The sequence below is a fragment of the Apus apus genome, chromosome 3, assembly GCF_020740795.1.
Source record: "Apus apus isolate bApuApu2 chromosome 3, bApuApu2.pri.cur, whole genome shotgun sequence".
Classification (NCBI taxonomy): Eukaryota; Metazoa; Chordata; class Aves; order Apodiformes; family Apodidae; genus Apus; species Apus apus.
Genome location: NC_067284.1, coordinates 11,167,176 through 11,182,339, shown reverse-complemented (window position 1 = coordinate 11,182,339; position 15,164 = coordinate 11,167,176). Strand labels below are relative to the sequence as shown.

The 15,164-nt window shown below is 43.4% G+C and overlaps 1 protein-coding gene across 1 annotated transcript; it reads left to right on the top strand.

The window, feature by feature from the left end:
- Positions 1-2,069: 2,069 nt before the first annotated feature.
- GJA10 (gap junction protein alpha 10) lies at positions 2,070-3,647 on the top strand. Its single transcript, XM_051613669.1, has 2 exons — positions 2,070-2,867; positions 2,973-3,647. Exons 1-2 carry the CDS (start codon positions 2,070-2,072, stop codon positions 3,645-3,647), a joined length of 1,473 nt encoding a protein of 490 aa, XP_051469629.1.
- The last annotated feature ends 11,517 nt before the right edge of the window (positions 3,648-15,164 follow it).

Genomic DNA, 15,164 nt, shown 5'->3' with positions numbered 1-15,164 from the left:
GATTTTTGGTTGCTTTTTGTTTGTTTGTTTGTTTGTTTGTTGGAGTCTATCATTGCATTGAGGGACCAGCTATTCAGAAGGCAGCAAATACACCTTAAGATCCTCTGCTTAACTGTCATGTTACCATTCTGCCCTCACCTACCATGGAAGTGGCACAGAGCAATTGGCTCTCATACTGGGCCTCCTGATCACTCTGGGTTTGAGAGCTTGCTCTATGCACACCTCAACTTCTCACTTTACTGAAGGGGAACTACTCTGTATCTGCACTTCCAAGCTCAGAAAAAAAACCAGATTCAGTGTTAGTTTGAGATCTAACATTTTCTAGTTAACATTTCAACATATTAACATCTTGATACCCACCCAACCTAGGAAGCTGCAACAATTTGATACCTGCTCTGAAAAAAAAATCCATATGAGAACAGAAGAAAAATCTTATATTGTTCTTTAGAGATGAGTAAACAAGACTACAATAATTCTTGCTGTTTTTTTCATGTATCTCATTTCAATTATATGCAAGGAGGGGAAAGTGGGGAACGAAGATACTCCAGGTGTATCACAGCACCTTAGAAATTGCTCAGCTGGCTGGGTTCCCTCAACCAGTTCCCCATGTCAAAAGGGAAAATCCAAATTGGCAGAGAAAAAACAAATCTTAGAAAATGCAATAATAGAGTCTGTAGAATGCCTGTGCAGAGAATGACTGCACTGCTGGTTACAATTGAAAATCTTTACTTGCAGTGTGGATAAATGCAGCCTCCGAGCACAATCCTATTACATGGGATCATATCATAAACCATAACCAAGCTATATTGATGATGTTGGTATCACCCAGCTGTGCTACCAATTAACTCCATGTAAGGTTTTAGGTACTTCAACCAGCCACTCTCAAAAAAGCTTAGAAATAGCAGTTTACTAAAGGTTGTGGTTTAGTAGAATTCGGGAAGTTTTGAAAATAGAAGTAGCATTAAAAAAAATATATTCAAGTGTTAAAACCTAAGGTAGAAATGATCCCAATTGCTTTCAACTTTTTATTACCATGTTAGCAATAAAAATTCTGGGGACACAACACCTAACGTGCTGTGCATTCACAAGTAAACACACAAATAACTTCCATTTCAAGTTCCCACATTACCTGAAGCTCCTGAACAGTTTCCAGAGAAGCAGCTTGGAAAACAAGAATCTGGAATCAGAACCTGGACAAACTTGCTGATGAATCAAAATGCTTTGGGGAAAAGAGGTAGTTACAAAGGTCATCTCACACTCACAGCTAAAAACCTCCACATCATTCTGTTATGTAAACCCTGTCTTATTTATATCATATGTTGAAATCTATAATTAAGACAAAGTATTGGTGATTCAGTAAGACCTGAAATTAATAAAAGATATAAATCCTAGAATTCCTCTTAATTTAACATTATCCTAGAACTGAGACTATTTACATGTACAGCTATATGTAAATAAGCTATGTACTTGTTTTTTTAGGAATTCAAGGGAGAAACTTGCAGATTGTAACCCTGGTAGATGGGAAAATATTGCGTGGCTGGCACTAATAATGCTGCTACCTTGGGGTACAAAATGAAACATTTTTCAGTTACAGTTATAGGATAGTTCTCAAAATGTTATCAAATAAGTGAAAGCCATGAGTATGATTTATTATTCTAGTTGTTTTTTCACCCAAAACCATGGCAAAGCCACAGACAGTGGAATGGAGTAGGTGTGGAATTAAACTGCAGTTGGCAAAGGTTTTGCAAAGTGAGAAAAAATTGTCTTCCTTCCTACTGGGAAGAAAATAGTATAAAATTGTAGGCAGTTAAGAAGTACTGTGACTTACAGCTGAAATCAGTCTCTTAGGCTTAAAATAATCTCACATTTGCATCTTTCACCAGTAATCATGAAGTCTGCCTTCATGTAAGGAGCAAATAATTACGAACTTGTAAGAGCTCTCCTATCAGAAAAATGTATATGAAAGATCATTATTATTAAAAAATAATGCTAAAAAGGGCCATTTCCAAAATAAATCAAATTTTATATGAAAGCGGCATAATGCTTTGTATTTCAGGTATGAACTGACCATGGGGGACTGGAACCTGCTGGGCAGCATCCTTGAGGAAGTGCACATCCACTCCACCATAGTTGGCAAAATCTGGCTCACACTCCTGTTCATATTCCGGATGCTGGTGCTGGGAGTGGCTGCCGAAGATGTCTGGGATGACGAGCAGTCCGAGTTCATCTGCAACACGGAGCAACCTGGCTGCAGCAACGTCTGCTATGACAAAGCCTTCCCCATCTCGTTGATCAGATACTGGGTGCTGCAGATCATATTTGTCTCTTCTCCCTCACTAGTTTACATGGGCCATGCGCTCTACAGGTTGAGGGCTCTGGAGAAAGAGCGACAGAGGAGGAAAGCCCACCTGAGGGCTCAGCTGGAAGACCTGGAGCCCATGCCTGAGGAGCACAAGAGAGTGGAGAGGGAACTGCGTAAGCTGGAGGAACAGAAAAAAGTGCATAAAGCACCCCTGAGAGGGTCCCTGCTGCGCACCTACGTCCTGCATATCCTGACCCGGTCGGTGGTCGAAGTGGGCTTTATGATAGGTCAGTATCTTTTATACGGGTTTCACATGTCCCCCCTTTACAAATGCACTCGGCCCCCTTGCCCTAACACGGTGGATTGTTTTGTGTCCCGACCCACAGAGAAGACCATCTTTATGGTTTTCATGAATAGCATCGCCGCGGTCTCCCTGTTCCTCAACATCCTAGAAATCGCCCACCTGGGCCTCAAGAAGATCCAGAAGGGCCTGTACGGCTGGCCGCGCTGGCCGGTGAGCCCCGCCGAGGAGGAGATCAGCATCTACAACTCCAAGAAGAGCTCGGTGCTGCCCCCGGCCCGCCCGGCCGCCCCCTCCCCGCCGCCGCCGCCGCCGCCGCCTCCGGCTCCCCAGGCTCCCCAGGCTCCCCAGGCTCCCCGGGCTCCCCAGGCTCCCGCTGCCGCCGCCGCTCCGGCCGGGCCGGCGGGCCCGCAGCAGCGCGGGGAGCCGTGCGGGCCGCCCCCGCCCCGCCGCCGGCACAGCGCGGCGCAGCACCAGGGACAGCGGCCCGCGCCCTCCACCAGCAGCGAGGAGGCTCCGCGGGCGGCGGGAGGAGCGGCGGGGGCGGCGCGGCGGGCGCCCCGCAAGCACAGCCGGGTGAGCATCTGCCGAGATCTGGGCGAGGAGCGCGGCGAGTCCCCGGACAGCGGGCACTGCCCCGGCACCCGCAAGTCCAGCTTCCTCTCCCGCGTCCTCAGCGGGAGCCGGGGGGGCAGCGACAGCGACAGCACCGACTCGCTCGGCGGTTCCGGCTCCGGCTCCTCCGGCTCCGGTTCGGAGGGGAAGCACCGCCGGGAGGGCAGCCCGCCCAGCAGCCCGCCGCCGGCCGCCGCCACCGGACGCCGGGTGTCCATGGCAAGTAGCGCCCCGCGGCCCCCGGGGGTGCCCACGGGAGGGGGCGGCGGGGGGTTCCGGGCGGGGCGGGAGCCCCCGGCTGCCTGTCCCGGCCCCGGCGGGGAGGGGGCGAGCGGCATCCCCCCTTCGCCTCGCCCCCTCCCGGGCCGAGCCCAGCCCCGCGCTTGGTCCCTGGCTGCGGCCAAAGCCCAAACGCCTCTAGGAAGTTAAATGAGTCCTGCGGATCCCTAAAGGCACCGAATCTCGGTTTCTTCACGCCGTCGTCGCCGCCGGCTCAACGGGGACGGTCCCAGGGGAAACTTGCTCAGCTCCAGCCTGTTCGACGCTGTCAGAAAGAGAAGGGCGTTGAGTTCAATGACTCAACTCCTCTCGGCTTCAGGGGGTTCCTCCCAGAGGCAGCCACCCGGTTGAATAATTGCTCGATGAATAAATCTACATATAAAACACCAAATAACCGCGGTGCCGGAGCAAAGAACTACAGGACTGCATGTTTAGCAGCTGTTCCTGCTCTTTGGCCACACACTCTCAGCTTCCTGACAGCCAGTGTTGATAAGATACAGTGCTTGCATTCAAGATCCAATAAGGTTGTTTAGGTTTTTTTTAAAAAGTAACTTTAATTCTGATTGCCTCAGATTACAGGATTTGTCCTCTGAGAACAAAAAAAAAGCTCCTTTACAAATGTTTCTGGGAGCAAGCCCCTAACACCTTTTTAAAGGGCATGTAATAAACAGAAGATTACTTCACATGATACTCAAAGTTACCAAATCTGTCCAGATTTTTCCTCACTCTTCCTAAAAATAAGTACTTTTCCTAAATACAAAACAAACAAAAAGCCTTCAAATCTGTTGTGGTAAGAAGCAGAAAGCATTAAGCAGTCTTGCACATTGCTCATCCAAAACCTGCTGGTGGGTTCCAGTTTTCATGGAGCTGGTGTTTCTACAATATATAGTCAGCATCAGCCATGTTAAATTGTCACTTAGATGCAATTTAACCACTTTCCACTTCTACTAGAGGGAGAGGGCCTGGAGCCCAGCCTGTCAATCTTTGACACTCAGATGGGAAGGCTCTTTCAAGAGGTGAAGTGCAAAAAAAGGTATTAAGCAAGGCAGCATTTTGGTAGGACCCTGTTGAGAACTCACAGAAGTTGCCTGGCAGCTTTTACTGTTTAATGGCAATGATACTATCTACCAGGGGAGATCTTGCAGGTTGCAAAGCAATGTCCTTACCTTTGGAAGTAACACTCTTCTGGGGATCCTGATGTGTGGGACTGGTACTAGCAATTTAAAACTTGGCTCATGCAGGGATGCTACCCGTTGCTTCCTGCTTACAGCACAGGATATTTTCATGTAAAGATGATTCTATATACAAATGAATCAAGATTTTGGCAAGTGCACTTTACTGCTAGCATTGCCACAGCATTTTATTAACACCAGTTTGAAAACACAAATATGCTGGAGCATCATAAAAGTGTTGAATCTTTAAATTAATTAAAGCACGACATTTTGTATATTCTTCTGATCTGATTTTTCCCAGTTCCTATATTCACTACTTAATTGTGGTTGTGGAAGGCACTCAGCATTGCTTTGACTTGTTTTAAATTAATAGAATCATAGAATGTGTGGGTTTGGAGGGGACCTTTAAAGGTCTTCTAGTCCAGCCCCCTCTGCCTTGCACAGGGACCTTTTTAACTAGATCAGGTTGTTGAGAGCATCTGGTCAAGCCTGACTTTGAATGTTTTCAGGGATGGCGCCTCCACCACCTCTCTGGGCAACAATCCAGTGTTTCACCACCCTTATTGTAAAGAACTTCCTAATATCCCACCTAAATCTACCTTATTCTAATTGACTTCCAATTGTAGAAATCAACTTCCAGGAGACAATAATAATAGAATAATGTTTTGATAAAAGAAAAAAATATATAATTAGATTTACACATGTGACAGGAGCATTAAAATGTAGTGATCTTATCTAAAAAAAAGGAAAAAAAAGTACTTTAAAAAGTACTTAAAAGGGAAAAGGCAATGGTATTAAAGTAATTCCAATGGAAGCACACATTACCTAGTGCTATGTCTGATCAATAGTAACCTGCAACAGTAATGCAGACAAAGGACACATACTTTTTAACATAACAGTGAATCCACATGCACAAACATTTTCTGAACAGCCAAAATACTGCCTGTTCTAATCTGGGTCTTACTATCCTAAGCTGGATAGCCAAATGGAGCAAAACCACAGTGGAACTGACACTGTTCTCCAGTTTTCTTTGATAGCTTTCCCAAACTGAAAATCTTCAGTTCCATGCTGGTTCAAATGTCTTCCTTTCCATCCATACCATTCTGCCAGAATTTGTCTGCAGCTGAATCAGAGAGGAGTGTCAACTCAACATTGCAAATACAACTTCCTACACCTCAACAACCGTTCTAGCAACCTCCAATCAAACACATACCTCTCTTCTGGGCTAAGACAGCAGGACCACTGCAACTGCCCACAACCATCACAGCTTTTTCAGCTGAAAGAAAAATCTCAGAGCTACTCAGTCCACCTCATACTGCAAGAGTCTGCACACAAGTCCACAGCATCCTGTGAGTCATGGCTTTGAAGACACCCAACAGATCTAATAGTACAGTTGTGATTGGCCTTTATCCAGTGAGGAGATTTTTTGAGCAATATTACCAATGCTATTTCCACACCAAACTTGAGCCTCTAACAGATAATGGATTATTAGGGACAAGTACATGTTGTAAAAGTTACCTGTCATAACATATTGCACCCTCTTGATGAAGACTAGGTGGTGTATAGTTGTTGGCCAGGTCACAATTAAGTGATTTTTTTTCCAAGGAAGTACAAAACTGCATCCTTCAAACAGAACAAGAAATTTTTCTTAAGACTTCCTCTTTGGAGGAAGGATTAGTTTGGAACATTAAAAAGATAATGCATTCAGTCCTTCATTGAAAAGCTCTATGAAACAGCTCCATAGGATACTGAATATAAAATGCATCTTTGGCATGATGATTCCTCAACTTTTCAGTCTTCAGTTCAAACCAGACCAACCATATATATAAAAGAAGAAATGTCCTTCCCATTGGTAGGATTTGTACAGACCAGCTGTATTTGGCCACAATGCAGACTAACAAGGCTCTTTAAAACTTCCTCATTTGGAATTGGTGGAGGTAAAGAACCACATTTCATTCATGTCCAACTGTGGCATAAAACCTTGAAAAAATATTTACACTCCAACTGTTTAGTTTTACACCCAAACTACTCGCTCTTCATACTCTGTTCAGTTTCTTGGTCATTGCATTGTCTGAAGCTATTCATTATTCAGACTGGGAAGTAAACATGAGAGAGGCAGAAATCTTGAAAAAACTTATCAGGCTCAAGGCTTCCCAAGAGACTTTGATCCATTGGGAAAAAGGTATTTTCCTTCAGCCACTGTTGGTCAAACATTAGGTCTATTAAGTTCTGAATAGAGACCACCAAAACTGGACCTTCATTGCATCAAGGAAAGCACACAACAATGCACAGGAGGAAAGAGTCCCTGCATGATGTGGGGGTAGTTTCCAACTAATTGCGGTCCATCTAAATGCAATGACGAGAGCATCACCCACTAGATGGGTGAGCTGATCTCTATTCAGTGAGACCTGGGATAAATAATTTTACAAAGCTCTACATTGACAGGAATTCAGCATCTGTGCACAACTGAAAAGGGGCTATCTGCAAGCCCCCAGAACCTTGGTACTGAGGAATGCAGTCAGCAAGCTTTGAAGTGATAGTGAACAATTTGTTCCCTGATAACTGTCTCCAAGCTAATCATTTCCAAGGCTCACTTAGAGAATACATCTTAAGAGACTGTATGGTATCTTATCTTCTAAGAGGTATGGTGGGTTCACATACTGTTCTGCCCCAACTTTTGCATCTCCTGCCACAATTTAATTTCTATTTAAGGGGAGATGTGGATATGGAGAAAAGGGCCACCTTTCCCATGGCCCTAGGGTGCCAGGCTCCCTTGGGCAAGCAGGCCTTAAATGGCTGCTTTTCACACACAGGTCAGTGAAAAGAGCTGAGCTGAATTTAGCATAACTGCAGTCACAAATGACAACTAGTATATAACTAGTACAAATACAATCTCTGCTCTCTTGAAAAGAGGCATGGCCAGGAAATACAGCAATATAACAGGCCCCCAGCTCTCTGAGCATTGCCCTGAGGGGTATTGTCTCACTGCCTCACATGTGCAAGACTGTGTGAAGCCATTGTTATATCAAATAACTTTCTTTTTATCTCTTGGGAGATGGAAATAAGAGATCTGAGCACTCCAGCTGAACAATTGGAGAAGGAAAGAGCTTTACATTCAAAGTCACCCTTTGCCAGAATCAAGCAGTCTTCCTCCTTGGCCATTTTCTACAAAGGAATGAGTGTAGAACATCAGGAAGCTAAGCTGAGCATGGCCACAGCCTGACATTGCATCTTCAGGGTGGCACAGTGTAACCATGATTCAACAACTGAACACAGACATTTCTACAAAAGCTGGGGCCTGTGTGATATTTCATCACTAGCTGCATTGGAAGTTTTTTCCTAGCTGTGTCTAAAGCAGAGGACTCTAGCTGAATACTACCTGAGCATGTCCAGCATCAGTTCTTTTTGGTGTATATAAAATAGTTTTCAAAAGGATCCAAAGGTGTGCTCCAAAGCCTGTGAGTTTTAATTTGCGTAACTGGGATTGGGAGCATTTATACTAGACTGGCAACTCTTCTCACAAAGGCACCATCTTTAAGACTTGGAACTAGGTTATCAGCTTTGCACTCCAACCCTAAACCTGCACTGAGAGAGTTACTGTGCTAGTCCTCTTGCTAGAGTACCCAAGGACATACCAAGGAGAGTGGGAGACTTGGTATCATCCATGGTCTTGTTTCTTCATTGACTCAAGATAAGTTCCTGGAATCACAAAAAATTGGAAGTGATTTATGATATTCTTAGCAATATTTTAGTTGAACTGCTTTCCTGGGAAACAAAAATTACTCAATCAAGGTTTTCAGAGAGAATTAGGCCTTTTAGGCACGTAAGTTAAGATTTTGAGAAGTGCTGAGTTTTTTCCTCACTCTCACATCCATTCCTTATTCTTCAGCCCACCCCTCTCCTCCAGAGAGCCCTGTGCTTTCAGAGTGATGCTTCTTTAAATATATGTTTTTAGCTACAAAGCAATCAATGTATCTTTAAAAGCAAAGCCCCCTCCTCATGTTCAATGAGGGGGAATAAAGCTGATAATGAAGCAGCTGGTAAAGTTGATATTCTCAGCTCACAGAAACAGACTGAGATAGGGCTGCTGATTTTAGTCATTTGCAGAAAAGAAAGTCTCTGGGGCTGAAATCCTGGCTCTGCCAATGCTGGGGAAATTTTACAATTCACTGGGTCCAGTTTCCCTCACTGCATGGCTTTTTTATTCCTCTGTGCTGAACAATTTTTTTTTCTACTTCTCAAGTCTCCATTAAGCTTTGAGCCTTTTACCCAGTGGGAAATTACTCCATGGTGAGCGGGACATGAAAGTGGCTATTCAGCCTGAATGCTTGCAGTCTCCTCCAGAATAAAGCATGTTTACTCACCCCTTCAGCAACACTTCAGGAATAAATATCCACTCATTTAACTAGCTGCTCACCCACTCTTGGGGCTGGGGACAGTTTGATAAGAGGGAATGTACATTGAAATAACAAACCTGATAACCACAGAGGAGTTATTTAGACAGCTGAGCTCCACCAGAAAATTCTACAGGTGGGGTAAAAGACTGGTAAAACCTTATGCTCCTCTAGATGTTTGAGAATCCTTAGAGGTATCCACATTCACTCTTGCTGGTAACTACCACTGGTTTTGTACAGGGTTTTCTGTGCAAACACCTCTTAATTATTTTTTTTAATGTAAATATTTTTTCATTTAAATTCCACGGGAGTTGTAATTTATTCTGCCCTGGAGCACTCAGGAGAAGCTTGTGGGGATGACAGCCACTGTACCAATTATCCTGCAAAAGCTACTTGGTCACCCAAAGGTAACCATTCACCAGTTGCACAAACACAGATGAACTTGGGGGGTCAGCAGTGGCTGATAACTAATGAACCTCTCTGAGGATCTGTGCAGCAACAAATGGATAAGCTGGATTTTAGAAAGTGGAACTCACCCAACTGGGTACACTTTTGTATGGTTTTAAAGAAAAAAAAATTACAAAAGCCCTCAACATGTAAAGCAAGGCCTGTAGGATGCATCCCCTGATTTCAAGCAAATTACTTCAGGGATTGAAGTGTTCTTTTTTGTTTAAAAGCAAGGGGCTTCCCCTCTCCCCACCCTCCCTTTAGCACTGAACAAAGCCCTTCAAGGTAAGTATGTTGTCAGCTAAACTCTAAGATCTCCATCTTCCCAATTATGTATGTGTTGGAACCTGGGTTAATTACTACAATAACATTTTTCACCTTTAAGGTAATTCTGCTTCATCCTTTCTTTCTCTTGTTATCTTTCAGAGCATGCTCCTAGAACTATCATCTATCATGAAAAAGTAATGACATTCTGAGGAGAAGAAGTAAACTAAGGGATTGAGCACAAACCACCTTCAGCAGAGATACAAAGCAGATTCTCTGTTGCTACGCTCCCCTCTCCTGCCACTATAATGCTAAATTAATAATACAGTTTAAGAAAGCAAACACTTAGTTTTACTCCTCCATTTGACACCCATCCTCATGGCACCCTACTCTGATAGCTGGAGTTAATGGGTAGCTCATTGCACAGCTGCAGATTTTTCTGAGGTAGATTAAGCCAGATCTGGTCAGCATGTGCTGCCACTGCAGAAACAGTCTTGTGTCTTTGGGAGAACATTTTGGGATGTACAACTTGTTGTGCATGCTAGTAGTGTTCATATCAAAATCCAGCCTGATCCATAGACATTCAAGGTAGTGGAAAGGCCCAAGGAACTGACAAGAAAGGGTTAGTTTGATTTGAAAGTAACCTGGAAGGTTACGTGGCCTCTATCTCCCCAGGCTTCAGCAGCTGATGAATAAAAGATGGAAGAAACACTCAAGAAATCTGAAGGGACAGAAAATTTAAGAGGGATAAAAAAAACCAAAAAACAGCTGAAGAATAAGCTGCTGCTTGTCTGCCTGTGCTAATGCTGTCCTCAAGCTCTGATAAGACTTTCCATGCTAATGTAGCCTCCTCATAGCTAATATTTCCAGCCTCAAAATGGAAAATAAGTAAAATTGGGTGACATATTTTAGGTGCAAAGCTTCTGTGCTTTTCTGCAGTTTGCTGTTGAAGAAGATCTGCAAGGTGTCACCTCAGGGTCATGAAAATCTTATTCCCTTCACTGTCTCATTAGTTCATATAGACAAATGGAAAGGCAAACAAAGCCAAAAAGAGCTCATTTTCAGTTTGCTAGGACAGACTAGCTGTGGAAGGTTGGATTTCTGGGTTGTACGTGGCCCTAGAAAGTAGTCCTTCCACTTGTGTATCTGGAAAATAAAGCACCTTCCTCTGATTGTCACTGACCCTGTTTTTGGCCACACACTTTTGGCTGCTTTTGTCTGTCAAGCTTATCATAGCTCACATTTGATATCACCTCAATGGCAAGTGATGGCTGGAACCAGCTTGTTAGCTATACTGGTTTCCCAAGGCATAACACTCCTCTGTGACTGGAGTACTCTAAGGCAAGGCCAGCAGAAAGCAGGGGAACAGGAAAAAAGAGGCAAGCATAAAGATGGCTTGAGATTACAGCAGTTTTGTTCTACTGCACGATTGACATCCATATTCTGCCTCACTACAAACTCATTGACGGTTTGCCTGTGCATTTGTTTAGTATTTTAAGACACAAAAAGGAAATACTTGGGATGGTGGCCATTAAGTGCCAGCAACAACTGATCAGGGATGCAGAACAGCTTTGCTAAAGTACATTCTCTGCTGCCAGGCTATGTGTGGAGCTGATGGATGTGACATCTTCTGACAGATTTGAGGGGGTGGGAAGCTTTCTTCATATATGCTCAACAGGAAGATTCAGAAAACTGAGGAACTCTGGAAAGTAACATTTTGATTTACTTCCACGAGAATTTTAAAATTGAAAAATCACAGGCAACTTTCACTGCTGCAGATGTGAGGAGGATGCAGTTTGTATCCCCAAGGATGGTGGCCAAGGACATGCCATCTAGGGTTTTCTGTCTGGTGATAAAAAGTCTGGGAACCTCCCTCTAGCAGCTTGCCTTCCTCCCTACTCCCCACAGCAGCATCCCAGCAAGTGTATGGAGCAGAGTAGGACAACTGGTCATGCCACTGTTCCCTTCCCAAGTCTCCTGTCAAGCTGCTGAGCAGGCACTGAGGTTGAATCCAACCCAAGGAGCCATGCATTTGGGAGTCCCAGAGAGCAAACAGCCCCTGCTAGATCCTGTGCCCTGCTTGTGGCAATAGCATCTAAGGCTGTTATAATTATTTTTTCCTTTCTGGCTCTTCAGTGTATGTGACACATAGTCCATGGCACAAGTTCCTCCTTCAGAAAGGAACACTATGGTATTTGGGTTACACAAAGATTTTTCAGCTATATTTGCTTTCTACAGAAACCTCTCTCAATTCCTCACAGATTTGCTGTAAAAGGGAAATAGCCCCCAACCTCTGCCCTTACCTCCTAACATGTACACTGACACTTTAGAAGGCAAAGACTTAGAAGATTTGCCTTAAGTCAAGCACCAGGGGAATGGGTACAGATACAGCTTGTTTGATCTTCCAGAACAACTTATTTCATCTTTGCAATGAAATACCCTCAGCTGTTCCTGCAGCAGATCAAAGATAACTGGATCCCTGGATCAAAGGCAACTAGTGAATTAGCAGAGGGACCACAGGAGTGGAGGTCTCTTTACCAGTCCAGAGATTCAAGCACATCCAAACTGCTCTTCCGAATTTCACCTACAACCCAGGCATTACCTGAGCACCGCAACAGCGACATCAGAGTCAAGATGAGTCAATTTACAATACATAATGATATGTCTTTATTTCATCAACAGAAATGGTGTCTAGACAAAATTCAGTTAACACTAGCAATTCAAATGAATGAAAAGGGTTGGGTTTTTTTTTTTCATTTTTGTTTTTTGCACAATACTGTATTTACAATGAGTAAATGACGTTTTAAATTCATTAGTTCATAGCAATGCTTTCTTCCAAAAAGGTAAAAATTCTTAGTAACAGAGAGTAAGCATCAACAGCCACCTCATTTATTTATACAATAAAAATCACAAGAAACCACAGTCACCTAGAAAAAAAAAAAAAGACAAGCTTAAGAACTAGTACAATAAAATGATGCATTGAATTAAGTTACATTAATCGCATAGAATTTGTGTAAAAAGTATGTAGAAAAAACACCTGATGTAACCTGTTACAGTCATTGACCAGTTATGAGAGGTACAGAGGGTTATACAGGTAGATATGTGTGAAAACTGTCCATACTGTTTGACCTGGGGAGGAAGAGAAGAGGGGTTGCACCCCCTTGCATACGCTGATAAAACCCTGTTTTGAATATGGCCTCTGAAGTTTGTAAGGCATATAGAAGAGGTGCACTTGTAACCAACTGGTTCTGGAACAAACTCTTAGGGCATCCCCACCCTTGAAATCAAAGGTGATGCTTGGAACTAGGAGTAAACAACCACGCATCGAATATCACCAAAGTGTTTAGTACCACTCCTGCCGGCCTGCGGGATCCAGACACCTCCAGGGAGAGCAAAGGCAGCGCTGAGAGCAGGACTGAGACCACGCGCCTTTCGCTCGGGTGCATCAGAAAGGCACGGGAACACCAGCCTGGGCAGGGGGGATCCCAGCCACAACCCCTGGCGTGGGGCAGCTGCTCCCTCCTGTGCCCATGTCCCCAGGGTGGGCTCCTCTGCTCGCAGGGCCAGCCCAGCTGGCGATCGCAGCCCCTGGCCCAGCTCCCCCCGCAGCGCAGCGGTCCTGTGTGTGTGTAGCCTGGGACCGTCCCTGCTTCTAAGCAATCAATGAAATCAAACACTGCCAGTTGCCATTTCTATTTTAGGATGCTAGTTTCTTTCTGCATGCTGTTAATTAGCCAAAAGGGACACCAGGGGCACTGCATGAACTGCATGTGACTTTCACCTATGGGAAGGGTCCTGCCCACACTCACTAAAATTTGTACAGGAACAGAATTCATCTCACTGGCTTTTTAGCTGTCATTTGGTTGGCATAATGACCTTAGAAAAAGGTATTTTTAGTATTCCTTCCTGCCAAAAAGCCATTTTATTTGCAAAAATGGCAACACTATCTGTGTAATACCTTAAAATGCAAATCAATATTTGACTTTGATATAAATAATATCTATCTTGGTGGAGTGTAGGAAAATACTGTACACTTGAGTCTTTCCAAGTCATGCCATTACAATTTTGAGAGTAAAGGGAAAAATTATTCTACAGACCACCAACAATAGATCTTTTAAATATACACACAGTATTTTAACATATGCATATACACATATATTGTATTCTACAGCATCAGATCTGATGCCTGAGTCATTAAATACTCCTGGGAGTATTATAAATATACAAATATGTATTATAAACAGGAAAATACACAAACACACACTCGTGACTAGAATTATAGATGTATGTATACATACATACACATATTATATATACAGATGTAAAATTAACTTGCACTGTGTTGGCAGGGACAAAACTGAACCAAAGTCAAAATCTGTTGAGAAAATTTCTAGCCGGAAAGAGAGCATAAGTTCTTTATGTTAATAGTTTTAGTTTCACCTCGCTTCTGATAAAAATAAACTGCTCCATACTTAGCAGATCCCCTTCTTAGGCAAGGCCACCAGCTCTGCTGCTCATACTGAGCTAAACCTTCTCTAGGCAGCCCTAAAATAGAGACTCTTAAAATGTTGCAACCATGGGCTACAACATCCACCCGGAGGCACCTCCAAATGCATCTTGAATCAGGGAAAAAAAAAAGGTGAAAGCAGCGTTCCTTGTTGCAATAGTGGAGGCCATGAAGCAGAGCAAACTTTGAACGTGTGTAAACCTGGCAAATGTTCACTTCATCTCACTGCAAAATTCACAACAGGTCTTCTGTTCTGAAAACTGACCCCTCTCCCTCTTGTAACCACATTTTTAAAAGACACAAGGGAGGATGTGGTGTTGATTCTGGAATTGCAGTGCTTCACTGTGCTTTCTCCTGGTGGATCAGGTTTCATTTTATTACAGGACTATCATGATTCCAGCATGCAGATTTGTTTTACTTGTTAGGCAATCATAAAGTTACATATTAAAAAAAAAAAACTAACTGTTTATCTAGGCATTTTAACTTCTATTCAAGCGCTCTTTAGAACACAGACTTGATGAAGTGTTGGACTCCAGATTAACGACCACACTATCAGCATTAATCATTTATCTGGCAGCAGTTAAACCATTTAGCGAAGTTATGTATCTAGTTCCCACTCTCCTTTTTAAAGAGAAGTAGCAGTTAGCATACTAATCACTGTGGCTTGCCTTTGCAGCACATTTTACTTCCTTGGGAAAAAAAAAATAATACAAGGATTAGATCCAAAAATATAGTGCATCTTAAAAGCAGCATATACCCTTAGAAAGACATTTAATAAATTACTTGTACAATATATAAAATAATAGTTTTATACTGCAGCATCAAACTCTGACGCCTGAGTCGTCACGTTAGGAAGTCTGTGATATAAATACTGGGATCTACT